General features: G+C 37.1%; 1 protein-coding gene across 3 annotated transcripts in view; it reads right to left on the bottom strand.

Moving 5' to 3' along the window:
• Nucleotides 1-27,714, bottom strand: part of MINDY3 (MINDY lysine 48 deubiquitinase 3) — an 86,535-nt gene that overhangs the window by 22,239 nt on the left and 36,582 nt on the right. For 2 of the 3 annotated variants that reach the window (XM_028114152.2, XM_028114151.1), the window contains exons 9-11: nucleotides 24,367-24,437; nucleotides 19,403-19,483; nucleotides 1,280-1,352 (exon numbers count right to left, since the gene is read on the bottom strand). In XM_028114152.2, the coding sequence (XP_027969953.1) occupies nucleotides 1,280-1,352; nucleotides 19,403-19,483; nucleotides 24,367-24,437 (225 nt within the window). The remainder of the gene's footprint in view (nucleotides 1-1,279; nucleotides 1,353-19,402; nucleotides 19,484-24,366; nucleotides 24,438-27,714) is intronic. The other variant, XM_028114153.1, reaches the window with a different exon arrangement.

Raw genomic sequence — 27,714 nt, 5'->3', positions numbered from 1 at the left:
CAACAAATAGCCCACAGGCATATGAAAAGATACTCAATATCACCAATCACCAAGAAAGTGCAAATCAAAACTACAATGAGGCATCAGCTCACACCTGTTAGGATGGCTTTTATCCAAAGCGATAAATGTTGATGCGTATGTGGAGAAAAGAGCATCAGTATATACTGTTGGAGAAAATATAAAATGGTACACCTATTAAAAAAAAACCTATAAAAATTACTCAAAAAATTGAAAACTACCATATGATGTAGCAATCCTGGTGGTAGGTATTATCTGAAGGTACTGAAATCAATAGTTTGAAGAGGTATCTGCACTACCCCAGTCACTGCAGCATTACTCACAGCAGCCAAGATGTGAAAACAACCTAACTGTCCCCCAGTGGGTAAATGGATAAAGAAGGTGTGGTTTATATACCTATACATACAATGGAATATTAATTAGCCACGATAATGAAGGAACTCCTACCCTCTGAAAAAACATGGATGGACCTCAAGGGCGTTACGCTAAGTGAAATGTCAGACAGATAAAAAGAAATACTGCACAATGTCACTTGTACGTGGAATCTAAGAAGGCTGAATTTGTAAAAAATAGAGAAGAACGATGGTTACCGAGGCCTGGGGAGGTAGGTTAGTGGGGGAGGTGTTTTAAGATGTTACTTGCAACTAGTAGATAAATAAGTTCTGGAGAGCGAATGCACAGCGTAGTTATTATAGTATAAAATATTGTACTATAAATAAACTTCAAAGTTGCTAAGAGACTAGATCTTAATTGTCACCACAGAAAAATGGTAACTATGTGACATGACAGAGGTGTTAGCTAATGCTACCGTGGTCACCATTTTGCAATATATAAATTATCAAAGCAACACTTTGTATACCTAAAATTTACAGAATATTTGTCTATTTCAATTTTTAAAAGTATTCTGGAAGACTTATTTAATATTAATTTGAATAACAGAATAAAGGAATAACTTCAAAAAGCTTGTTTAGAAGGTGATATTTTCCTGTTTAACACAGACTTTCAGAGGTCAAGATGCAAGTAATCATAACTTTGTTACCCCAAGAAACCTGCAAACCTTACACCATGTGAGTTTGACAATCATTAAGCATCCTTATTTGTTCCCATTTTTACGTTTCCAATTTAAAATTTTCACGAAATGCAACCTACATTTTATTCAATAATCCAAAAATACTTTTGAATAAAACTCAGGTATCAATCCATTTCAAACATATAAAGATATAAAACACTGAGTCAATGATAATAAAATAAAATCTTTTACCTTCTGGATCATAGGTTTGAAAAACTCTCCTGGCTTGTTCTGAAGGAGCCTCAGGAGCAACTAAAGCCATGTCCTGAAAAGATAAAAAGCCTGCTATCAACTAGCCACAATAATAGCATGGCCTTAAAAATAAACAGAACAAATATGAGGTTAGGGTGAGGAAGTTAGGAAATCGGGAGTCAGAAGATTTTGAGTGATATTTCTATCAGATGTGTGTGACTAGCTAAGTCACAAACTCTCTGGGCCTTAATTGGACATTTGAAAAATGGGAATAATAGTGCAACCATAGGCAATTATTGTGAGCATGATACTGAAGCTTTATATAAAAACACGCGAAAAGTCTAATATTAAATAGATAATTACTATAAAAAGGCAACCTGCAAAAAGTAATGACTTACACTTTTGCTTTAATCGTTCAAATAAAAAGAAATAAAACTTACAATATATCTAGTTTTTAAATGTTTAAAAATTAAATCCAGAGATATGATAGCAAACAATTACACAGAAATGCATTTGGTATTTATTACTTTAGTAAACCTATTATAGCAATACCTAGCCACAGATCAATAATCAAGTTCTGCATGTCCAGAATTTTAATTTTTCTTAACTCAGAGGAAATATCTTGAAGGCAGATTTCTTTTTCCCATAAAATTCTTTATCACGACTAATTGCATAGTAAGCAATGTTACAATTTATCAAAAAAAAATCAGAATTCAATGTTACTTTAGACTCTTCACAAACCTTTGCTCCACATATTTAAACTGTTATGAAATTCTACTTGATAGAATTCTAGACTCGGAGCTACAGTTGTTTGCCTCTATTCATAGCGTTGGCCTGAGCCTTTGTCTAAAATTGTGTTCACTTATACAAATCTCATTAGAGAACAAGTTTCTAACTACCCCCTTTTAACCTTCTTGAATCCTCTAACAAGTTATAGGATAAAACTGTTAAATACAATTTGAAATGCTATTCCTCTGTGGAAATAAGTTTTTATAGTAACTTTTGCCCGAATCACCGCGCCCCTCTTTATCTCAAAGATGAAGGAACAAAGTGTAAGAATCAATTAGTGTAGTTCTTATGATGAGACGAGGTGCTTCAGTTTGTATGGGAATAGAAGTCAAATGGAAATGGGAAATCAATAGATGCAAACCCTTACACATATTTCACATAATAAAGTTAAAAAGTGCTAAATAAACACAGTAAAATTTGGGAATGTACAATTCTTTCCCATTTACTATCCCTCGATAGCAACTTTTAGGGTCTCCTTTCCCTGCACTTTCAATATTACTTTGCGGATAACTGCATGTCAAGTGGCATGTTTTCATCTGGCCTTTCAATCCCTTTCTGATTTTATCATCCAGTTCTTCATTGCTGGATACTTGGACAATGTCTGATCTTTCGCTGTGATAAACAAGGCCGCACCAAATAAACCTGAACATGTAATTTTCATACATGCACAGTTTTTCATTTGTAGAATGGAGCACCAGAGTAGGACTGCTGGGTCAAAGGAAGAATGCATTTGTAATTTGGGTTGATAATGCCAGATTCTTGTGTTGTGTTAGCCTATTTAAAATAGTATTTCTTAAAAATTCTTTCCTTTTTATAATACATCACCAGTACAGCCTTAGTGCTATAATGAACTTCGTATTGACGCTAGGATTGCCATGTTGTCAGCTCTCCGATTTAGGGAGCAATTACTAACACTGGGGCTATTATTATGATCCCCTAGCTGTTTTTATCACTTCCAACTGTAATTACAAAAGTCGCTCCATGTAGTTCACCATAAGCTTTAGTTTTCTTAACTATTTCCAACCCCACTTCTTTTCGATTCTTCCCTTTAGCATGGCTGTTGGAATTTGGGGATTTGTCACTGAAATTCTGGATGAGGAGAAGGTAGAGCTGCAGATGAGATTTTACCCAAGGGTAAACTTATACTGGCCCAAGATGAGGATACATTCTATTAACCATCTGTTGCATTTCAACCTTTGTTATTAGTAAGTGATGAGGAAAAGCTTAAAATGGGTGTTAAAACAGGACTTTGAATTATCTAAATAAAGGTAAAGGAAATACTGTTTTTCTCGGTCACAAAAGAAAATCTTTTCAGGGGAAGGGGGGCAAAGAATACAGCTGAAGTATTACTTTAATATTCTTACAAAATGAAATTTGGGGAAATTATTGTTGAGCTAACGAGGAAGATTCCAGTTTTAGCCACAGAAAAAGGCTTACATCAAATTCTCTGGCATTAAAGATGTCAGAAAATGCAGGGGTGTGAAAGAACTGAAAGTGAACTACCTGATGCCTTATCTCTAAGCTCTAAGCACTATAAATAAAAAAATATACTATGCTAACGCAGAGAAGAATTAAAACAGACTTAATGAAATGTTCATTACATATCGCTTACCTCTGGTTATGAACATACAAAAAAATAGGCTTTAGAAAATGTATTATTCTTGTTTGAACAGGCTATATAGGCTGGCCTGATCTAGAAGATCATTTGAAGCTTGGGCACAACTCCCAGTGTACTCTGGTTTGACAAATGTTCATTTAGAACATCTGGGGGCTGGCGTACTTTTTCTGTAATGAGCCAGAGAGTAAATAGGGCCATGTGATCTCAGCAGCAAGACAATACCATAATACATAAACAAATAAGCATGGATGTGTTCCAATAAATTATTTTACAAAACTAGCTGGTGGCTTCATCTGGCCTTTGGGCCAGTTTGCTGCCCCATGCTGTAGAGAACATATTATTTCCCCAAGTGCACTGGCACTTATATTCAACATCCTTCTTTCTGACACATCTGGGAATACAAAGGTGTCCCTTAACAAGTTTTACGAAGAAGATACTTTGCTCTCAGCTCAAAGAGAAAGAGGGTAGGGAATCCTAGCTGGAAGGAATTAGCAGAGCCGTGGGTGGGGGACTAGAACTGTGAGAAAAGCTGCAGTGAGGAAGGGAAATCAGCCTTGATGGAAGAATGAATCTGACTGTGAACATCAGGGGTTAGGAGGTGACGGTTATGTATCCAAGTGGAGCACATGGAGTTCTCCTAACGCTGAGCGCACCACGAACACTCCATGTCTGCCAACTGCAAGATGCTCATAGGCCAGTGGGAGCAGGACCTGAGCACTGAGGGAGGCCAGGGCTGGAGAACCTACGAGGTGAGACACGGAAATGGAGGACAGCAGATTACTTCAAAGATGTCAGAATGGAGGACTGCAGAAAAGGAATTGTGGCTGCAGTTCAGAAGTGTAAAATAAGTAGCTCAAAACCCTGGATGTGAGCAAACAACCCAGATGTGAACTATCTAAAGAGAAATTCCTTTTCTCCTCCCAAAATAAAACCCAATGGCACTGGTCAGGTTCCACATAATGAACCCAGCAACTGTGATGGTCATTACTAATAAATTTTATCACGAATGATCTTTTTTTAAATCTTGTTTTGCTCCTTTTGTCCCAATGATATACGAATAATTTGCTAAAGTCCTTAGAAATTAACTGTTTTTAATCATACCACTCATTTTAAGATGTATTTATGCTAGAGGGACAAAAGAAAAGGAAAAGCCCCCCCCCATTAAATTCCAATGAAAACATTCCAAAAGCCAGTATAGTCTTCCCAACTGATTACTGGCTTGCCTAGTTTGACTGTTTACAATGCTTTTTAGATTAGCATAGAAAATGATCTTTTGTTAAAGGCTGTTTAAGTTTATGTAATGTTTAAACGTTTATGGAGGAGATCTGGGAAAGTTATAAAACCACCTATTCCCATTAAGGGTTCCATGTTGAACACTTTACCTTTCTAATTTGATTTAAAATGACAAATGCCAACACTAATTTTGGCCAATTTATTTAAAGACTTCTGAACAAGGTTCCTGGTTTAAGGATCTTGAACAGAATGATCTATGTGGTGAATTTGGTAATATATTAAATGTCAAATGTATTTCATACTTGCATAGCACGTTTGAGTGGGAAGTAAAGAATTCATTCGACTGAGAAAGTGTCCTTTATAATCTTAAGACAAAGTATTTTAGTGAGAGATACAACTGCTCTATTTTTCTCGCTGACCATAAAGGATGAAGTTAAAGAGAACTCTCATCTAACAGTTTTAAGTGTGAGGAATAATGCGAGAACTTTACCTTTCAGGTTTCCATTTCTGGGACTTCATGTAGCAATAGCTTTTATATATTTAATACATTTTTTTTTGCATACAACTACGCACACACCCACAATGTTCTGAATACTGGCTGGCAAGCCTGTGAAATGGTAAAGACCTACGTTGTATGCTTATGGTCACAATCTACTGGAAGAGAGAAAAATATGCTACTATATGCTTATGTTGATGAACAGTATTAAGAAAATTACCTCCTAAAATAAAATCCAAACATACATCAACCCCCCGCCCTCAGAAAACCACTGAGTTATAAATAGTTTCTAATGATGTAATTCCAAGTTATCCAAGTCAATAAGGCTAGCTGTAAGCATTTTCTTTTCTTTATCACTAGCTTTATTAAGTAGAACAAAATTTCCACAGTTATTGCATCTGAAACTCTCTTAGGTACCTCCACTGGGAAAAGATACTAAACCTAATAGTTATTTAAATAGTGTTTTAGTTATTTAAACCCTGATTTACCATCAAAATTATTTTTCCTCTAAAAGTAGTTCTCTACTTGGTCAAATATAATCAGATGCTTTTATCAGAGAAACGTCAGAACAATTTCAATTTAGCCAATTTACTGGCCAACAGGGATTGCTAAACAATACAGCTTTTTAAAATTATCTAGCCTCAACCACCTTTCCTTGACTGACAAAGTGCTATAGAAGAGAAGGGGCAAAAGCAAGCCAAGCCGTAATGGGACTATCCAATACCCTATAGCCATGTAACAAGCAGCTCTCTTTCATGTGGTTCTGCCTGCACTACTCCTGTACTTATTCGCCGTTCACCGCAAACCTTTTAAAATGTCGTAACATTAGCTATCCTTCTAAACACCTACTGAAACATAAGGCAGGCCTGTGTTCAGTTCGCTGGCTAGCTATAAGGAGCTCATGACTGAAAAAAGGTCTTTAAAGTTTATTCATTATACCTTTCATCATTATCAAGATAAATCTCCTAAGTAATCAAAGAACCTGGAAGAGTTTTACCTACCTGCAGGAATGATCACACATATGTAACAACATTTTAGCCGGCAGACAACATTTCATAGTGCCATGAAGAGCGCTTCAAAAGAAAAAAGTTAACTGGTACATAATTTCCCTTTAAGCTTTAAGTAATGTTGCGCTCTAAAATCACTTTATATTTCACATTGACTCAAACTCACTAACTATACTTCTGGAAATATTTTGGGAATCACTACGAAACCAATTTTAAATCAATCACCAAATGCTCTCAAGTACATAATACTCTTCAGTGCAAATGTCAGAAACAATTCAGGTACTGCCACGTCAACTGAAAGTAGCTAGGACAGTGGACTTTTTCCTTATTCTTCCATTACTTCTCCCAAAATGGGCAAAGCCCCTGGCTCTCTCCACAACAGCCTGCTGCTGTGTAGTGCTGATCTGTGTTGCACTAGCAGAGAAGTCAGGGAAGGAACATAAAGAAAAGCCCTTCAAGGTTCTTTCTCCAAAAAAACCACTCTAAATGTACAAGCAGAAATACGGCAGTAGGAGGAAGTCTCCGACGGACATGATTAGAATCATTACTATTATTAATACTAATGAATGCGCTTCTTTTTCTCCCTATTGTCGTAACTATACAACTCACCCTAATAATCCTTCCAGCCTTTCTCAACTGGTTTCTGCCAAAGAATTCATCCCTAAGGCCCAAGGCATCCACTTTGAGTAATGACTCTGCTGGGTTATCTATAATCATTTTCTGTGTTCTCTCGCTTAGGTCAAGAAGCAGGTGGAGAAGAAGCTGTTAGCCTTTCAACTACTGAATTTCATGAAGAGAACGGCTAACCTAAGCCACTCCTCTCCCCGCACATGAATACCTGCATAATTCAAGAAAACTGATTTTGTGACTTCTTTAAATGGTTTAATAGTCAATGATCACCTGGATAAAAATAAATCAGAAAATTCCTCCTTATTTCTAAGTAAAGACTCTGTACCATTTGAATCATTTTAAATTCAGTTAAATCACCTGGACACAAAGTAACTTATGGTGCTGGGTGGTATTGCTGTTCTCAATTTCCTGCGCCTCCCTGCCTTATAACAGGAGGATTATTTATCACGGCCTGTGGCTATGGGCTGTGAAGTACCTCTCTGGGAGGGGTCTACTTCCTACCCTCACTGACATCAGGTTTGGCCAGGTGACTTCTTTTGGCCCGAGCAATATAAGCAAAAGTGACATTCTGCTAGCTCCTAGACGCTTTAAGTGCCCACCCGTGGCTTTGCCAAGTGTCTTTCTCTTTTCCCTCCATCCCCCGAGAATTGCACATTTCTGACAGGCTGCTCCTTCAGTCCAGATCTTAGAATGAAGAAGGCACATGGAACACACCTGCAGCCACCATGTAAACTAAGAGAGAACTAAGCTCTGGTGTGTGTTTGGGGAGAAGGGGTACGGTGGGAGCGGTGTACCCAGTATAGGCAAATACAGGGTGCACGGTCTGTAGAGGATTGAAATATAACACAACTCACCTTGTTGAAATGCTTTTATAATCACCAACACAGGCAGGGAAATCTAAATAATTCTAGTGGTCTAATATCCCTCCTGCCTGGGGTGGACTGCTCTCATTGCCTCCTTCTTGAATATGGAATAAATCACTGAAATTTCCGGGTTGTTACTTCAAGAAACTGGCAAAAGGAATTAAAATGACTCTGGCCGGGGCTTTATTTTGCTTGTGCCACGTGTATATTTGCCATTCCTGTTCATAGTTGGCCTACTTTTCCTCTTGTCTTTCCCTTCATGTTTACCCTCTGACATTGACTGTAATACTGTAAGCTGCATAAAGGGGAATCTCCACATACACAGACTTTCTACGTTTTGTATGAAAATGAATGCCTACGAAGATTACACTGTAGTCCACATAACACTGTGTAATTTAAGCTTGGCAGGCTTGCATTAGTTATCACTGCAAAGTAAGGGACAACCCTGACCATACACCCTTCCCTCGCCCACAAATCCTTTCTCCTTTTATATTATTTGAAACAGGGTTCGACTATGAAAAATCGTCACAATATTCAAATTTCTAATACTCAAGTTTTATCAGAGCTTTACGGAAAAGTTCTTCTTGTTCATTATGAAGGTTATTCTACTTCCATGTACATGCTTGACATTCACGCCTTGAAAATTCACGTTAAGCCTTCCATATCAAGCTAAGCATGCAGACATAGTAGAGTGAAGATGGTCTGGGAATAAGGGATTATTCCAGCTGGTCCCATATCTGATCCCAACCTTTGCTTCCTTCTTAGTCTTCCAGCACAACCAGTATGGTTCAGCCATACCAAACCAACTACTATTCCCCAAATATAGCCTGGACCGTCACATCCCCCATCTCGTCCTTTTGCTTTATCTTTTCTCCAAGCCTAGAATATTGCCCTTACGTCATATTAAGTCAAAAACTTATCATGTCCTTTAATTCAAGTATCATATCCTGTGCACTCACCTCTCCCCTCTTCCGGTCTCTATTCCACCCTTGTGTACTTATTTGTTTTTTGTTATCCTCAGGGACAGAACAAGTGAAAAGCTACGGAGTCAGAAGACTGGAGTTTGAATCTTGGCTTTGGCGTTCACTCGTATATACCTCTGGAGAGGTTATTTTTCACTGGCCCCAGGCTATAAAATGTAGATGAGAAACGGTCGTTACCTCACAGGGGTGCCCTGGGGACTAAATGAGGAATGCGTGCAAGGTGGCTAGCATAATGCCTGACACAGGCGCCGCTCAGTAAACGGAAAGAGAAAATCACTGCACCGTGTCATTCGTCTTTGCACTTCAATTCCAGAGGACTTAGTGCAATGCCTAAGTATTGGTAGCTACACCGGGTCCTGGCGGAAAACAGGTGAAGCGCAGTTCACATCAGTGATCACAAGGAGGTAAAAAGCTGGAAGAAATTTTAGGGGCAACAAGAGAGTAAGAGAAGCAGGAGTCAAAACACAAAAGACATCAAGGCTGGACCATGAATAACGAGCAGGATTTTGGTCGCATTCTGGGTAGAGGGTGACACAAATAAAAGCACAGAGAAATAAACTCACAAACTTGTTAACACTATCATCCATTACCTACATAAGACCTTTTGCTCTACTCTGCCAGCCGGTGTATTTACTGCAATTATTTCCATCAATTAGAGACAGACACCTAGAGATGTCGACCTATCCATACCGATTCTAATTAAAACTCATGACAGAACAGCTGCAGGCCTTTTATCAATGATATTTTACCTTGTTTGGATAATTGTATGACTACCGTCACAAGAAAACATTAGAAACAAATTGAAAGGGAAAGAGGGATAGCCTTCAGTCAGCAGGGTGACGTGACTGGCATGATTAACAGAGAAGCAAAATCCTAAAAATAAAAACCAGACACAGAAACAGTTGCCTAAGGGCATTCACAGTAGTATGAAAGAGAAGGTGAGAGCGGTTTGTCACTTGAAGGAGGCAAGAATATTTATAATATATTTTGAAAGATCTCTGATAAAAACAGTTAAACATAAAATTTATGACGGCACAAATCCTTGGCCTAACCCTACAGATGAGGGTTAGCTCCAAAGTGTGCTAAGCAGTTAGCAAACAGTTTGTGGTTAAAAATTCACAGTTTTTCAATAATTTAAATAACTGAAAATTGTTAATTTATGTAGACTTCTACCCAAACTTTCTAAGTCGTTCAAATACCAGATGCTATTCTTACGTTAGAGGATAGGTGTTAAAGGCACACAAGACAAGTTATGACTTTAACTATAAAAATAAGTACTTTAGGTCTCAAATCCATTTCCTTTCTATAGTAGAGAAGGCATGACATTGAAACATAAGCACAAACTCACAAATCTACTTAAGATAAATGGATGGGGTGACTAACTACATTAATATAGCAAAACCCAAACTGCAACCTTCTACATGTTACAGAATGCCCACCTGTGAATTTACCTGCCTTCCAAGTTCCACGACTTTGACCCAACAAGGGAAGACACACACACAGGTTGAATTTTCTTTATAACAAAGTCTCTAAAGCATTGTTTCACTTTTTCTTAAAATTGCGTTTATGACATGTAGAGAAATGTATTAATGGTCCAGTAGGGCTGTCCAGTTTTTAAACAGCTAAACAAAGAAACCTAACACTTAATCTCAGTAGTCTCCTAACGTTACACCCAAGGATGAACACACAAAAGGCGCTTGCCCCGGAGAAAGAATACTGAACAGACTCCCAGTAACAGATACCACCGTAAGCAGTCAGCTCATGCAGGAACAGTTACATGTTTTGTTCCTCCTTCGCATTCAGTTCAGTTTCTTTATATATTCTGAGTTTGAACAGTCATGTGCTTTCATTTCATGTGTTCTTACCTAAAAGGAAAACTGCTTTATCACAGCAAAGGTCAAAGGTGATACTCTGCACACACACAGAGTCCTTTTTATAACCATAAAAGAGAACAAAAAGAGATGTAAAACTCATCTCTCCAACTTCAAAAGACAGTATGAAATGGATTACCAGGGAAATTAGTCACCGATCTTCCGAAGATGAAACTAGCTGTTATTTAGGTGGGTTCCAGCTATTTCTATATTGAACCAGCAGCTGTCATCCCACATTGAGATTGAAATGCACAATAAAAACAAAAACGACAAATTTATTTTGTCTACTACTTCATACACATATAATTCTAACAAAATCAAAAGTATCATATTTTCCTTTTTTTAAAGTATTTTAGTTTTTTTTTTAAAGGTTTTATTTATTTATTTATTTGAGAGAGAGAGAGCACGAGAGGGAAGAGGGTCAGAGGGAGAAGCAGACTCCCCGCCGAGCAGGGAGCCCGACGTGGGACTCGATCCCAGGACTCTAGGATCATGACCTGAACTGAAGGCAGTCGCTTAACCAACTGAGCCACCCAGGCGCCCAGTTTTTTTTCTTTTTAAGATTTTATTTATTTATTTGCGAGAGAGAGTGAGTGAGAGCAAGAGCAGGGGGAGCTGCAGGCAGAGGGAGAGGCAGGCTCCTCGCCGAGCAGGGAGCCTGATGCGGGACTCGATCCCGGGACCCTGGGATCATGACCTGAGCCGAAGGCAGATGCTTAACTGACTGACCCACCCAGGGGTCCCAAAAGTATCATATTTTCAAATGTAAAGCCCTCATCTTGAATTTGCTCTAAAAATTAATTTCATAATTAGTTCCAATTCATGAGGAAATAATGAAAATGACCCAAATAATTTAATCTTAAAACCAAAATATAAAAAAAGGAAGACAAAAAAAAAATCAAAGGGAAAAATTGATGGTTAGAGAGAAGAAAAAGGTAAGTGGACAACTGCCCAAATATTGTCAGGTGATATCTGGGCATTTAAAGTATACGTGTTCCAGTATGAAAAGACCGGACTCCTAAAAGATAATTTAAAAATGTTACACAGCTTTATTTTAACAGTAAGAGCTATTTTTTTTAATTAAGGGAAATAATTCAAAAAAGGTAAGTTTAAAAATATAGGTTCTGTATTCTACAGAATACAGAGTATTTTGCTATTTTGAGTAGCATCTACTACTCAAAATCATTTCTTTTACCTGTGCAGTAAGTTCTTAAGTTTTCAATTTATCAAAAGTACCATGGTACTTGAATTAAAAATAAAAGTACCATGGTATGATGACTTTTAACATACTACCCATACCTATAAGGCACACTCTCTCACAACGCACCGATCTGAAAATTTTATTCCATCATGGCTCAAATGACTTGCTTGGAGAATTCTCCACCCTACTTAATGGAAATTAAGTTTCCTTCTTTGAAGAAGTCCATTTTCACCCACATCCTCTTATTACACGGTTCTGTGGGACCCCTGCTGCTTGATGGATCTGAGTTCCTATGCGATCCCTGCAGTTAATATGGAGGAGGAACAGCACATAACCTAAGTATAAAACTCCCACTTATACAGGATGATTTCTATGTATGTTTTGCAACCACATTCTCTAAGATACATCAAAGAGTACAATATCATATTTGTTGTTTCCAAGATACAGAGGTTTAATAAGATAAAGATCACTTTGTCTATGTCAGATGGAAGAGTAAGAGGACTTATAAAATGTGGCAGATAGTTAAATTTAAAAACTTAAAGGAGATAAAAAAAGATGGTTATAATCAATCTGAAGTTTTACCCACTCATAAAGTCAATTATTAAATTTACTTTTACCATTGATTTTCAAATAAGATTGAATTGTGAAAAATCTCTACCTACCCTACAAAATGTGTTGAATGATTCTCCATGGGTCAGGAAGAGGGTTCCAATAAAATAAAAAAGTTAAGTTCTGGGCCACTGGACATCTCAAATATCAAGGGTAACTTTATTAAGTAAACAGTTTGGCACTCAAATTTAAGATCACAAACTTTACACCTCTTTTAAAATAAACTACAGTTAATTAAAGTTATTTTACTGAATAGGAACAAATTTTCTTACCCATCCTCAAACCATGAACAGAAATTTTAAATATGATAAAGTAAATGTGACAACGCTTATTTATAAATACTCATCAGAGTTGTTTTTATTCACTAATCTGGAGAAAGAACCTGTAAGTGTATTTAAGTTGATAAGGCAGAAGAGCAAAAGCGAGTTCTTCTGTTTTAGTCTCTGTATAGATATTGAATACATTAACTGTTATTTCTTGGTTTATAAGCTTAGAGATCTATTGAATTCTTACGATCAAAGACAACTCAGTATTCCTAAGTCCCCATCTCTCCCCTTATTCAAATACCAACATGGTTATATCACAGTTTTTGCTGAGAAAAATCTTCAGTGTTTTCTGGAATCATTTGTTCAACAAAAATTTACTGAGCACCAACACTGTCTGGCACTGTTCTAGGCAGTGGAAAATAGGAGACAAGAGAGACAAAAATCCTGCCTTCAGAGAACTTACTGAGAAAGACAGATATATAAAACAAATATATAGTATGCACCTAAAACCAGAATATATTAAAAACTCTTAAAATTCAATAACAAAAAAACCAACAACCCAATTCAAAAATAGGCAAAGGACTTGAATAAACATTTCTCCAAAGAATATATACAAATGGCCAAAAAGTATATAAAATAATGGTCAACATCATTAGTCACTAATTAGGGAAATGCAAATCAAAATTACAATGACCACTTAACACTCACTAGGATGGTTATAATAATAATAAAAAGGAAAGAGGAAAATAACAAGTGTTGGAACCCTTGTATATTGCTGATGTGAATGTAAAATGGTGTAGCTGCTGTGGAAACAGTTTCCCAAAAAGCTAAACATAGAATTGCCATATGGCCCAGCAATTCCAGTTCTAAGTATTTAGCAAAAAGAATTGAAAACAGGGACTCAAACAAGTGCTTGTAGAGAAACATTCGCATTATACACGCTAGCCAAAGGGGGAAGCAGACCAAATGTCCACTGAGCAGATAACGGAATTGTGTTCTGTGCATACAACAGAGTATCATTCAGCTATAAAAGGGACTGAAGTAGTGATGATAACGTGCTGCAAAGAGGACGAACCTCAAAACCATTACACTCAGTGGAAGAATTCCCAACAAAAGGTCACATGTTGTAGGATTCCATTTATAGGAAGTATCCACGATAGGTAAATTCATAGACCTTGAAAGCAAATTGGTGGTTACTGGGGTTCTGGAGAGAAGGAATGGGGAGTACATGCTTAATGGATGTGGGGTTTTACTTTGGAGTGATGGAAATGTTTTGGAACTAGTTACAGGGGGTGGTCGCACAACACCCTGAATGTACTGAATGCCACTAAACTGTTTACTCGAAAATGGTTAATTTTGTTATGTGAATTTCATCTCAATTAAAATATACCTGTATCTGTGAGAATGTTAATGAAAAGGTGGGGGGAGTAAGGGGTTGACTTCTTAGAAAAGGTAGCCAGGGAAGGTTTTACTAAGGAGGTGACTTTTGAATAGCGACCTGAAGGAAGAAAAGAATCCTGTATACAGACATCTGAGGCAGGATCATTTTTTTTTTTAATCTTTTAATTTTTTTATTGTTATGTTAATCACCATATATTACATAATTTGTTTTGGTGTACTGTTCCATGATTCATTGTTTGTTCATAACACCCAGTGCTCCATGCAGAATGTGCCCTCCTCAATACCCATCACCAGGCTAACCCATCCCCCCACCCTCCTCCCCTCTAGAACCCTCAGTTTGTTTTTCAGAGTCCATCATCTCTCTTGGTTCGTCTCCCCCTCTGAGGCAGGATCATTTTAAGCAAAGGGAACAGCACATGCAAAGGGCTTGCCTCATTCCTTAGGAGGAAAGATCAGCGTGGCCAAGCAAGACGGGAAGGGGGAGTAGTGGGAAATGTGATTAGAAAGGCAATGGGGAAACAATCAGATGAGGTGAGGTAGGGCCTACTAAGTTATTCCAAGGACTTCGGCTTTTATGCTTAATGAAGGGGAACCAATGTAGGGTTTCGAGCGTAAGAGTAACATGAAGTGACTTACATTTTAACAGGGCCATTCTAGTTGCTGATTTGAGAAGATACTACAGCTCCTCAAAGGGCAACAGCATAGTCCTCAGTTAGGAAGCTACTGCCAACGATCTAGGGGAGAGATTTCTCCAATTTGTCTTTCAATTCTTTCAGTAACTTTTCAGTTTCTGGTTTGTCTGTCAAATGTTCTTTCCTCATAGCCTCCAGAATTTCATGGATATAATAACTTCTTACAGTTTTTGGTTTTTTGAAGTTTTCTTTTGAGCCCTATACTGTCCTACACTATCTCCATTCTTTCTTTTTTTTTAAATTTATTTTATTGAGTTCCTTTCCCCTATTGCTGTTTTTTTTAAGTTTTTTTATTATGTTATGTTAATCACCAGACATTTACGTCATTAGTTTTTGATGTAGTGTTCCAGGATTCATTGTTTGCGTATAACACCCAGTGCTCCACGCAGTACGTGCCCTCCTCAATACCCGTCACCGGGCTGACCCACCCACGTACTCCCCCTATCGCTCTGATTTCTGTTTTTCATGTAAGCATTCCAAGCATTGCCCATGTGGGCGGGACTTGTAAACCGCACTGTGGGGTTATGTGGCTGGGCCAATTTTGTTGAGTTACCCCGAACTACAGTATCTGTGTCTTTACTCTTGACTGGGTCAATGGGCCCAGTGAAAAATTGTTTTAATCATGAGTGGGTACATTCAACAAGAGCAAAGCTGCTGAGCTCTGACACTCTAAGATTAATCATTAAAAACACTCATCTCATTACCTTTCTCTAACTCTCATCTATCCAATCCAATCTGTCACCAAGTCCTGTCAGTTTACCTCAGGAATAAATCTCTCAAATTTATGTACTTCCATTAATGTCTACCATCATTACCCTGGCCAAACCACATCCCCTGCTTACCTAGACTACAACAAAAGTCTTCTTTACCCACTCCCTAGGTTATCCTTCAGGATGTCTGTTTTCCACAATCAGCCAAGTCATCTCCAAAATGCAAATTTAATCCTGTTTCTTTCCTTCCTATTTCCCCCAGAACTATTCCCACCACCGATTTTTGCTGTCATTACTCTTTGAACAGAGTCTTTCTAGTCAAAGATCTGCTTTTGCTTCTGTACCCTCATCTCACACTTTGCCCCTCGAATCCTCAGTGTTCCCGCTCTCCTCTTCCAGTTTGCTCCCACCATAGTCCTTGGCTCCTATTCCTTGTCTAGGGAAGGCTTTTTTCCCTCTTCCCATAGTTTCATCTTACTAATGCCTTGATGCTCATTGTAGACATCAGTTCTTCAAAGAAACATTCCTAATCTTCCAAAACTAAGATACATTCTTAAGAGCTTTATAGACCTGTACTTTGTCAGCCCTCATCAGAGTTATAATTTTATAGCTTTAAAAGTGATTCTTTGATGAATACCTCCCCCATTAGAATGTATACCTCCATAAGAACAGGAGCACATCTATTTTTGCTCACCACTGTCTTCACGGCAGCTGGCATAATGCCAGGCACATACTATATGCCCAGTAAATTTCTGACAAATGAATATACACACGAATGAGGACAGTTGCAACTACCATCACCTCCGGTGTGTCACATCAAGAATTACACTGCTTTCCAAAAGCATTTTAAAATGTTAAATTACAGATTGCTTTGAAAATTGTGACCTATAAACATGCTTTTTTACTTAATCATAATCAGCGCAAAGAGGTCAGCACATGAAATACATATCCATACAAACATATCAGTTTTACAGAAAAAGACCTCAGCATTTACATTACGCTCCTGTTTGTTTCAGGCCATGGAACATAAAGTGAGTGAATCCCCCAAAAGAAATAAATCCCAAACTCAAAAATAAATAAGAAAAACAAACCTCTAGATTACTTTTTGAGTAACAAAACAAGGCCAAAATTACTTGCTCAAATATAGAAATATCCAAGAATGATCAAATAATAGGTCTTAGAATGTAGAATGTGAAGAACAGCACAATTTATGTATTTTCTATATGACAAAGACTACATAAATACTACTTTATTTAAAAAAAATTTTAAACTGGACCTAATAAATGTTACAAAATGTTACTGATCTCATTCACTACTTATGTGATCTCCCAGCTTTTATCTCAAAGGGAAAAATTATTTGCAACTCTTTTTAAAGAACCATGTTCAAACAGTCTAAATTGAGTTGTTTTAAAATACACCGAAGAGGAAGTAGTCATGCTTTTAAGAAGCTTCAGAATGAGTCATGAAAAAATATTTTTAGAAGATGTAAGTATCACTGGAACCCAAGTGTGGAAAATTTATGCACAGGTTTTATTCATTGAACTAATGAATCCCTACACTATGTGCCAGACTATGTACTAGATCCAGAGATACAAAGGTAAGTACCAAACAATTAGAATAAAAGTCAAGACTTCTAAAAGAGAAATAAGGTACTTGATATATGTGATTCTTATTATATAGTTGAAGTTGAAGACCCTAAGTAGTGGAAGACCCTAAAATCTCACCATAAAATTCTTTCTTATCACTTTCTGCGTTTGTGCATTTTCCAATCAGGATTATCGGTAGCTCCAGGGATGCAAGTAAATGGAAATTTGAAAATGCTGTCTGACTTAGGAGGCGTACACGGAGCTTGTTCTGTGAGACAGGGGTCTTTCTCTCTATGCACATCTCTCATTCAACGTTTTGTTGCACGTGGTTGAGGTCTGTGATTAAGATGATGAGAGGGTCCCTGCCCTACACAAGGCTCACTGGACACACAACAAAAGGTATGGGAAGTAGGAACTATGCACTGTGTGATAAATGCAATTGCACAACAGACCAAATGCTATGGAAACAACAAAGAACACCAAGCAGGTGGGTAGAAAGTGTATGTTTCATAGAAAAGAAGGTATCTATCAAAAGACCTTAACAGATGCTAAAATACAAAATGTCTGTGTATTTGTACAGCTCAGTTGACACTGTCCTTCCATTAACCTCCTGTAAAATCCCTTCTGATACTTAACAACAAATTCATTTCTTAAATATCAGTAATAAAATTTAATATTTAAAATATTTTCATCTCATTATCTTTTATATATGAAACTTACATTGTTTCATAGAATTTATTAGCTTTCCTGTGCTAAAAAAAATGGGGCTGGAGATAAAAATAATAATTGGCTTGAAACTACATTTTTGCATGTAAACTGGAACCGATTTTCTTTTCTGGAAATTTGGAACACTTGACACAAAAATTAGTCAATGATGAAATCTTCCCTCTGGAATTCAAAGTTGTTTAGTTTTTATAGTTTACATTATGTTTTTAACTTCTCTTCTACTTCAGGAGAGAAATAAACAGCAAAAGCTTTCAGACTAAATTTAACTCATCAGTACTTTTACTACTGTAGTTCTGTCGAAGTCTGTACTTTTTGAGTTATATTTTATAGCTTTTTATGTTTAAGGTAAGTACGTGTCTTGCTCTAAATCCACTCACTAGATTTTGGCAGCATATTAAAAGTAATCCAGTAATAAGTGAGAAAACAGATCCCCACAACTTAGCACTGTCAGCTCACTCTTTGGTATAATTTATATGAGTCATACTTCTTTCAGACACTAGTAAAATTACACTAACAAGTACAATCTAAAAAAGCATATGGGGTAATCAGGAAAGTCCTCTAGACATAAGGAACCTCAAAATAAACAATTCTGTATTTTCTCCCTTTACTCCAACATCAGCAATTCCACGTTTAATAAATGCAGAATAATGACGATGGCAGTGAGGATGATGATGGCAACAGCCAAGATTTCCCGGGTACTTAACTTGCACTAGGTACCGCTAAACATTTTGTATTTAAACCTGACGACAAATCTAAGAGTGAGGTATTATCAGAAAGCCTTATTTTAAAGACATGGGAAAAGAGGCTGAACAACATTCGGAAGTGGGAAGGCTGGGATTCAAACGAAGTCTGTCTGACTCCAGAGCTCTTAACCACTCCATGTGGAGAAAGAAATACCATCATTAAAGGATGAAATTTAGAAACAGGTTTGTTTTAAGAATTTGAAAATAAACATATTCAAATGCATTTAATCTATGTCAATATTGTAACTATATATATATATCAAAGCTGTAGAATTTATTACATCTTAAAAGAACACTTCTATACCACTGAACTATTAATAGATTTAAAAATATTTTCCTAGATGTTAAAACTAAAATTATTTTGTTATGTAAATTAGTCTTATCCTCTCTACAGAAGAGCACTCTAAAACTTTTTTAACAGTGACTTGTGAAAAATATCGAAAACCAAAGCTCTAAAGTTATAAAAGATAAAGAAATTATAACTAATCATGACAGAGTTTACAGAAATAGTTGTAAAACTAGAGCAGTGTAACAATATTTTCTTTACTATTAATTTTTTAGATTTTGGAAGAATCCACTTGTTAGTAGGAATACACTGAATTTTGCACAAAGATCCAAACTAAATATGGACTAAGATTACTAGTTGCCTGATGTCATACTTAAAAAAAAAAAAAAAAAAAAGTCCTGCTATAAGCATACCTTGGCAAAAAATACGGTGAGGTGAGTTTCACTGCCAACAATCCAAATAGGGAATTTTGGAGATTTCAAGTAAGAACCAACCTAGAACAAATGTAGCAAAATAAACAAACAAATGAAAATTTTATACTGCCTGCTGAATATTTGCCCACGAATATTAGAAGCATAACTGAAGTGTCCAATTTATACTTAAATGGAATAATGTATTGTGCCAGATTGCCTCACCCATAAAGGTCAAATGCTGAATGTAAAAATCAATGTTATAAAGACAGCCAGGGCTAAGCTTATATTGTACCTTTACATCAGAGTAACAGTAATACAGATTTAACAGGAAGCTGGAAAAACTTAGTTTAGCCCTAAGAATCATTCTCAGGTTTTACTAAAGTTGCTAAACAGAATGACCACTTCTAGATTTTCAGCTTTGTTCTCAAATCCTTAAACTACAAACTTGATGATAATTACTTTATCAGGAGAGCAATTATAAATTAACAAATGAATATACTTACGAATAAATAAGTAAAGGGAAAAAGCCTAAGCACATCCTGTCTTCAAAGAACCTAGGGCAATATAATCTCTCCAAAGCAAAATATATACTCCAAAATATTTAAGAATATGAACGAATCCTGTCACTTGATTCTTCATGGTTGGAGGTAAGTTCTAAGTTCTACAATAAGAAGTCTCCTTACAATGTACAAAAAGTTACACTTACAGCCTGTCTCATGGCTATATATTGAATCTATAAAAACCACAGTATCCAAAATTTGAGAGTGTGTGTGTGACTGAGAAAGTTTAAAATCAACAACAACAACAAAAAACAGACTTGGGAAATCGCATCATGTTCACATCAATCAATTCTATACTTTTATGAGGACAGAGACTACAACTTAAAAACAACCTTACCAATCTAATTTGGTGTATTTTCTTTTCTCACACAGACTCCCTGGAACAGGGAAATGCCAAGTGGCTACCTGCAGCAATCAGGGCAATTCTTCCCTCATTAGTCAACAGCCCTGACAGGATGCCCTGCTTTCAACCACCACGATGGCCCTTTGGAATTTATCTAATCATTAGGAAGTGGGAAATAGGTACTCTCTTATATTCATGGACAGGAGCACCAGTATCTTTGTCCTATGATGGGAAGGATGAGCGGGATGTGATGGCAATGGTGAACCAGGAGAGCAGGAAGGATGATGGTTTGGGGAAAACAGAGAGTAAGAGCAAAGGACAAAGACAAAGGAAAAGCTCTGATCATAGGTTCAGAGTAGAAGGGATTTCAGAGGTGCTCAGCATAAGTCCTTCAAATATACAGGATCAGTGCCTTGTCTGAATTCAAACAGGTAACTAGTACAGAGCGGGAATTAAAACTCAGGTTTTCTGACTCCTCATGTGGTAGCAGCCTCTTGTGGTGAAAAGTTTAGTAGTTATTTAATTTCTCTTTTAGAAAATTGTGCGTTTGTGTGTTATTTAATTAAGGTAAAAGCAAAATATGAGGATAATATATGGTAGGATCAAAAGGTAAATGAATGAACTCATTAAGTGTCTTATGCTAATATAAGTTAGAATGCATAAATAGTGCAGCCACTTTGGAAAAACAGTCTGACAGCTCCTCAGCAAGTTAAGCATATAATTACTATATGACAAACAATTTCACTCCTGGGTATACATCCAAGAGAAATGAAAACATGTTCACAAAAAATTTATATACATGGATGTTCCCAGCAGTATTATTTATTACTATAAAGTAATAATAAATTTAATTAAAATAAAAATAAAAAAATAAAAATTTCTGCACAAAGCAGAAACAACCCAAATGTCCATCAGCTGATGAACAGATAAACAAAACTGATATATAATACAACAGAGTATTTGGTCATAAACAGAACAAAGTACTAATACATGTTCAAACAAGAATGAACACTGAAAACAGTTAAGTGAAAAGAAGCCAGACACTAAAGGATACAGATTGTATGATTCCATTTAGATGAAATGTCCAGAATAGGCAAAACCACAGAGAAATAAAGCTGCCAGAGGCTGGGGAGAAGTGGGGAAGTGACTGCTAATGGGTTTAGAGAATCTTGTGAGAGTTAAGAAAAACATTCTTAATAAGTGGTGATGGTTGCACAACCTTGTGAAAAACCACTGAACTGCACACTTTAAAATGGTGAGTTTTATAATATGCGAGTTATCTATTAAAAAAAGGGCACAGAAGGGCGCCTGGGTGGCTCAGGTGGTTAAGCGTCTGCCTTCAGCTCGGGTCATGATCCCAGCATCCTGGGATCAAGCCCCGTGTTGGGCTCCCTGCTCAGTGGGGAGTCTGCTTCTGCCTCTACCTTTGCCCCTTCTCCCCCGCTCACCCTAGCACTCTCTTCTCTCTCTCCCTGAAATAAAATCTTAAAAAGGGGGGGGGGCGGGGCAGTCAAAAGCACTCAGTCACCTTCTTCATTCATTTTATGTGTGTAGACTTGCATTTGTGTTAATGAACACATATGGTCAAAATGATATGAAAATGTTAATTTCTAAAGAGCAACTTGCTATAATATTAAAAAACGGGGAAATGTTCAGATTCATAAAACTAATACACAGTGATTTCCTTAATGTTATTCTCTAAATGTTCAGTGAAAAGTAAATGTATACAGGTTTTCAGAGGGACATCTACAGTTACATACAGACGAACACACCAGTGTAACATAGTTTTTCCAAAAAAGCTGTATCACACCACCCCAACCACTTCCCTTCCAGGTCTCCCACACTCCAGGCCTCTATGTATGGCCCTAAGCGCCCTGGAGCCAGGTGTCAGACAAGGAGATTCACCCCTGAACCTTAGAACTCACTGAAATTATCTAATCCACAGGGAGCCCATGAAACCTACCTAACTCCATCCCAACACCCATACCAAAGCCGCCCCCTATGGTCACGCCTCACCGTTGCCCTGTCCGCAGGTATAATCCCCTCGGTGGCCCTGTCTGGTAGCCCTCCCTTGTTTGGAAGTGAAAGTAACGGAGAGTTCTGCCTTTCATCTATCTGAGTACCACTGTGTTGTGTCTGGCCATTAAAAGAATCTTTAATTCTTATAAACTACCAGTTACTGCTAGAACACTAGAGCAATATGGAATAGGAGAATACACAGCCACTACTGTTTTCCCACTAAGATCTAAGAGGGAAAACAGGCATTCCCCTGTTCTACCTAACAGCTAAAGAAAAGCAAAAACATGATTTAGAATAGCTTACAATTCTGGTGAAATTGGCCATTCATTCATTCAACAAATGTTTACTGAACACTGTATATGTACCCAGACAGACAATGTCACTGGCTTCAGAGAGTCTATAATCCACTGGGGATGACAATTAAAAAGCAAATTCAAGATTAAAAAAATAAGTAAAGAGAAAAGATCATTGTAGAGTGATTATTCTTAAGACATTGTGAAAAAGAGTCACTGAAGGAATGGCTGAGGAAAAGGTCTCTGAGGCACCACTTTAAGTAGGACCTGAAAGGGAGAGGAGCCGTCCATTTACAAGCTGGAGTATTCCAGGCAGAAATGACAGCAAGTATGAATGAAATCTTATCAGGCAGGAAAGGGCTTGGGTGCGTCTGAGAATCTGGCAGGAACCCAGCAGAGCCAGAGCACAGCAGTGGAGAGGGCAAAGCAACTGAAGAGGGACAGACAGGGTCTAGATCAGGGCGTTACAGGCCAGACGGTGAAGATGTCACAGTGCATCATCTCCACACCCGATCCTCCTGCAAAACACACACACGCTTTATAAAAAACAGCTTTATTACAATATCTTTGACATATGAACACTGTATATATTATTAAAAGTGTGCAACTTAATGTTTTTGTATATGTATACACTGTGAAAAGATCACCACAATCAAGTTAATTAACACAGTCATCACTTCTATGTAGTCATCATTTGTACGTGTGCGCACGTGCACCCAGGCATGCACACACTTTCAGGATCGATGAATGTTTGTGTGTGTTTCTTGGGAGAACGGGATGCAGCCTGATGCTCTGGTTGCCACGCTACTTCAGAATAGCTTTAGCTTGTAAATTAAAGTCACCGAAAATAAAAGAGTTACTACTGTGATACAATACGATCCCTACTAATGGATAAGGGCAGGATGAAACCTATTTGATTATCATACCCATATCACTCCAAGTGTTGTCAGGAAAGAGGAACACTTCCAGTTAAAAGACAGACAGACAGAAAGAAAGAGGGCAAGACACTGTTATTTTACTAAATCACCATATCCCCAGAACCACTGCTAGGGACCCACCATTCTAAAATGGAAAAGAAAATTAGATCTACTTCTTCCTTCCTCCAAAATCAGGCCATCTCATTAAGTGTAAATCATTAATGATTTGAACCCCGTTTAAAACTATTTGGAACATCCAATAGTTATTTCAGTTGATGCAGGAAAACAATGAAATATTTAACAATAGATGAGAAGTTCATGGCAGTTCCTAACCTTAGCCCATGTGCTAAAGAATTTAATGCTGTGAAATGCTTGGAATTTGCTTTTTTAAGTGTGAAATCATTTTTCAGATGGAAAAGACAAAAGTTAAAACTTCAGGCATCTAGCAAATTTTTTTTCTTTGCCTGATAAGTATTACCAGTTGTTTCCGTGAAGTATACTGTTATGAGGAAGAAACAATACATCCTTTTCCCCTGGTTCACCAAAAAATAATTTATTTTCAATAATGGTGTGTCTATTTTTATAAACTGTTTTTTACTGGGCTCTGCCCTCTACCCTCAAAAAGGAATAAACCTCACAAATAGGAAACTTGGCATAATCAGCCAACTTAATTCTACCCTTAATATGCCTGTCAGTTTAGGAAAGGAGATCAGGAAAGAACTGAGAAGTACATAGTAAAAGCAGTAAGCTACGTCATCATAGGAGAAAAAATTGTCCACAACAGTGGAGGTGTGAATAAAAACACTGAAAAATACCGTAAAAATCAACTTACCTTACAGTATCTTAAAGCTTCCATTAATGTTAAGAATCCTACAGCTGCTTGTTCATGTATACCAAGAAGTTCTACAAAAAAAAAGTTTGTACTTCATTAACATACATAAATCTGAAAACTACTTAACGTAAATATAGATGTATACATATATACATTTTACCCCAGAATTTTTACTTTTCCCCAAAAGTACACTTTAAAACCTAGCACATATTTATTGTTAAGCATTCCCACCAAATTATCAGTATATTACTACTTATTATAAAATACCATTAGATCATGTTTGTGGTGGGTGATGTGATGCTTCAGATGTACATTAAATGTATTTATATTTATAAAACCTTATATTCAACTTTAACTTTTAAAATGAAGACACTGTCCCCTCTGAAACCCAAGGAATGCTGACAAAATAAAGAAGAGATACTTAATAATATCCAGGCAAAACAGCCAACTTGAATTGACTCTGACTTAAACAAATGAATATGCTAATCTTTATTTGTAAAATTTATCACTGTATAGCAGTGAACCTACTTGCACAATACTTAAAACACGGGTATTTGATACCATCCATTTCTCCTATAAACAAACACAGTGTGCTTAAGATTCGGGAAATAAAGACAAACGGAACAAGGTGTCTGGCCTTACAAAGACTAAGTTTATCAAGACAGACAAGAAAAAAATGCGTCTTTTTTCTGTTTACATATACATATACACTGTGTGTGTGTATATATATATATTTTAAAGATTTAATTATTTATTTGAGAGAGAGCAAGAGTGAGCAGGCCTGTGAGGGGGTGGGGGTAGGGGCAGAGGGAGAGGGAGAGGATCTCAAGCAGGCTGCATGCTGATCACAGAGTCCGATGCGGGGTGGGGCGGGGGTACCTGGGCTGATTCCATGACCCTGAGATCACAACCTGAGCTGAAACCAAGAGACCGACCCTTAACCAATGGAGCCACCCAGGTGCCCCATATACACTTTATCCTGTGATAAAAGAACATTTGCTTACTATATTAGGGAAGGTGTATATTGGAATTTGTTTTTTTAAGTGTGAAATCATTTTTCAGATGGAAAAGACAAAAGTTAAAACTTTTGTGAGGGGCGCCTGGGTGGCTCAGTAGGCTGAGCGTCCAACTCTTAATTTCGGCTCAGGTCATGATCTCATGGGTTGCGGGACTGAGCCCCACATAAGGCTCTGCGCTCCACGGGGGAGTCTGAGGATTCTCTCTCCCCCCGTCCCCTCCAGCTCTCTCTCAAATGAATAAGTAAATCTATTTTTAATAACGATTTTATTTACTTGAGAGAGAGCAAGGGGGGGGATCACAGAGGGAGACAGAGAAGCAGGCTCCCCACGGAGCAGAGAGCCTGACCCTAGGACCCTGGGATCATGCCCTGAGCCGAAGGCAGATGCATAACCCACTGAGCTACCCGGGCATCCCTAAATAAATCTTCAAAAAAGAAAAAAACAAATGGGACAACATTTGAGTTGAATCTTTAAGCATATGTAGGAATTTTGCAGGTCACGAAGAAGAGAGTATGAAGAAAATTCAAGGCGGAGGAAACAACAAAGTATGAAAAGTTATGTATTTAATGTTTGAATATGTCAAACCTTTCTTTGAAGGTTTCTAGCCTGGGGAACCTGATAAATGGTGATTAACTAAAAGGAAGTTAAGTAAAGGAAATTAAGAAGTCCTGAAGTGGTATGGAGAGAGAACATGACTTTGGTTTTAGACAAGCTGGGATGGAGAAAACTTCAGGACTTCTGCTAGAGATGGATTCACAACTGGAAGTAAGGCTCAGGAACACAGAAGAGAGGTCAGGGTTGGATACAGAGCTTTGGGAATCAGCATAAAGACGAGAATTGAGGTCAGGCATGTGGATAATAAAGAACAGACAAAGCTCAGAAAATGAAGAACAGACTATTCCACAACAGAGATGTAATTATAATGCTAATCAAATCTTTTACAGACTATAGCTTTCAGCTAACATACATTAAATGCAACTATAATAGTAATTTGGGTCCATATATATTTCTAAAAAGCATTTTTTTTCTGGTTAAAAATTATGCCCACTGTAAATACAATGTATTTATAACTTTGTTTCCTTTTTACCATCTGGTCATGTTTTGTCCATTTTTCTATTAAGATATTTTATTTTTCTAATTAATGTAATATCATCAACTCTTAGTCATACTATGTATCCTTATACAACAGTATAAGCTAAGAACTGGTTGTTGAACCTTCTGGATTTGCAAGTCCAAAATTAACAGAACGTGTATGTAATTATATATATAGTTTGTATTTTTTCACTAGCTTCTTACAGGTACTTGGGAGGTATAACAATAGTTCTCAAATTGTGTTTTAGGATTCTTAGGGGTCCACAAGACCCTTTTAGAGACTACATGAAATCAAAATGATTTCCATTAGAAAAACATTAATTGCTTTTTTCTCTTAAGCTTTCAAGAGTGTAAAGTGAAGTTTTCCAGAGGCCAAATGATGTTTGTTCTACCTCAAAAGATTGAATCTATAAACAGATATGTCCACTAATAACCTTAACCTAGACATTGAAGGGGTTTACAAACAATGTCACTCTTCTTACTAATTTTCTTCTCATTTTAGAAAAGTTACTTATTATAAATATTTATATTAACAAGTAATGGGTGTATTATTGTTATTTTAAAATAAGTTAATACATCTTTTTAAATTTCTCAGTCTTAATTTTTAAGAAGAAAAATACTGAACATTATTTGGTTATAACTCATATAAGCAAAAGCTCTTTGGGATTTTGAATCATTTATTTTTTAAATTTTTTTAGAGAGAGACATGCCTGGAGGGGAAGGGCAGAAGGAGAGAGAGAATCTTAAGGAGGCTCCATGCCCAGTGTGGAGCCTGATGGGGCTTGATCTCATGACCTAAGCCAAAATCAAGAGTCAGATGCTTAACTGACTGAGCCATCCAGGTGACCCAAGATCTTCCATCATTTTTAAAAATGTCAAGAGCAAAAAAAAAAAATTAAAGAAAAACAAACCCACAAAAAAAACCCCCACAAAAAGCCAAAACCCAAAACAAAACAAAGTGTCAAGAGCATGAAACCAAACAACATGGTAATCATTGGTTTATAGCATTCAAAGGAAAAAAAGGGAGTGCGGGTGAACAACCCTAATAGGTAAAAATGGTACTCCATTACCTAATTTTTCCTTCCTCTTCCTTCTGAGGTTTAAGCACTAAATGTTTTCCAGTTCAAAGAATACGTATGTTGAGAAACATTTCCACACTTTAATTTCTAAAATCAGATACCACCACCTAGTGTTATGATTAGATACTACAACATCTATTTCCTCGGAATTTGAAACA

This window comes from Eumetopias jubatus, unplaced genomic scaffold, assembly GCF_037043125.1.
Source record: "Eumetopias jubatus isolate StellerSeaLion01/CBP00866 unplaced genomic scaffold, mEumJub1_p1.0 scaffold_8, whole genome shotgun sequence".
Classification (NCBI taxonomy): Eukaryota; Metazoa; Chordata; class Mammalia; order Carnivora; family Otariidae; genus Eumetopias; species Eumetopias jubatus.
Note: the sequence above shows the minus strand (reverse complement) of the source record. Positions and strands in the feature narration are given on the sequence as shown.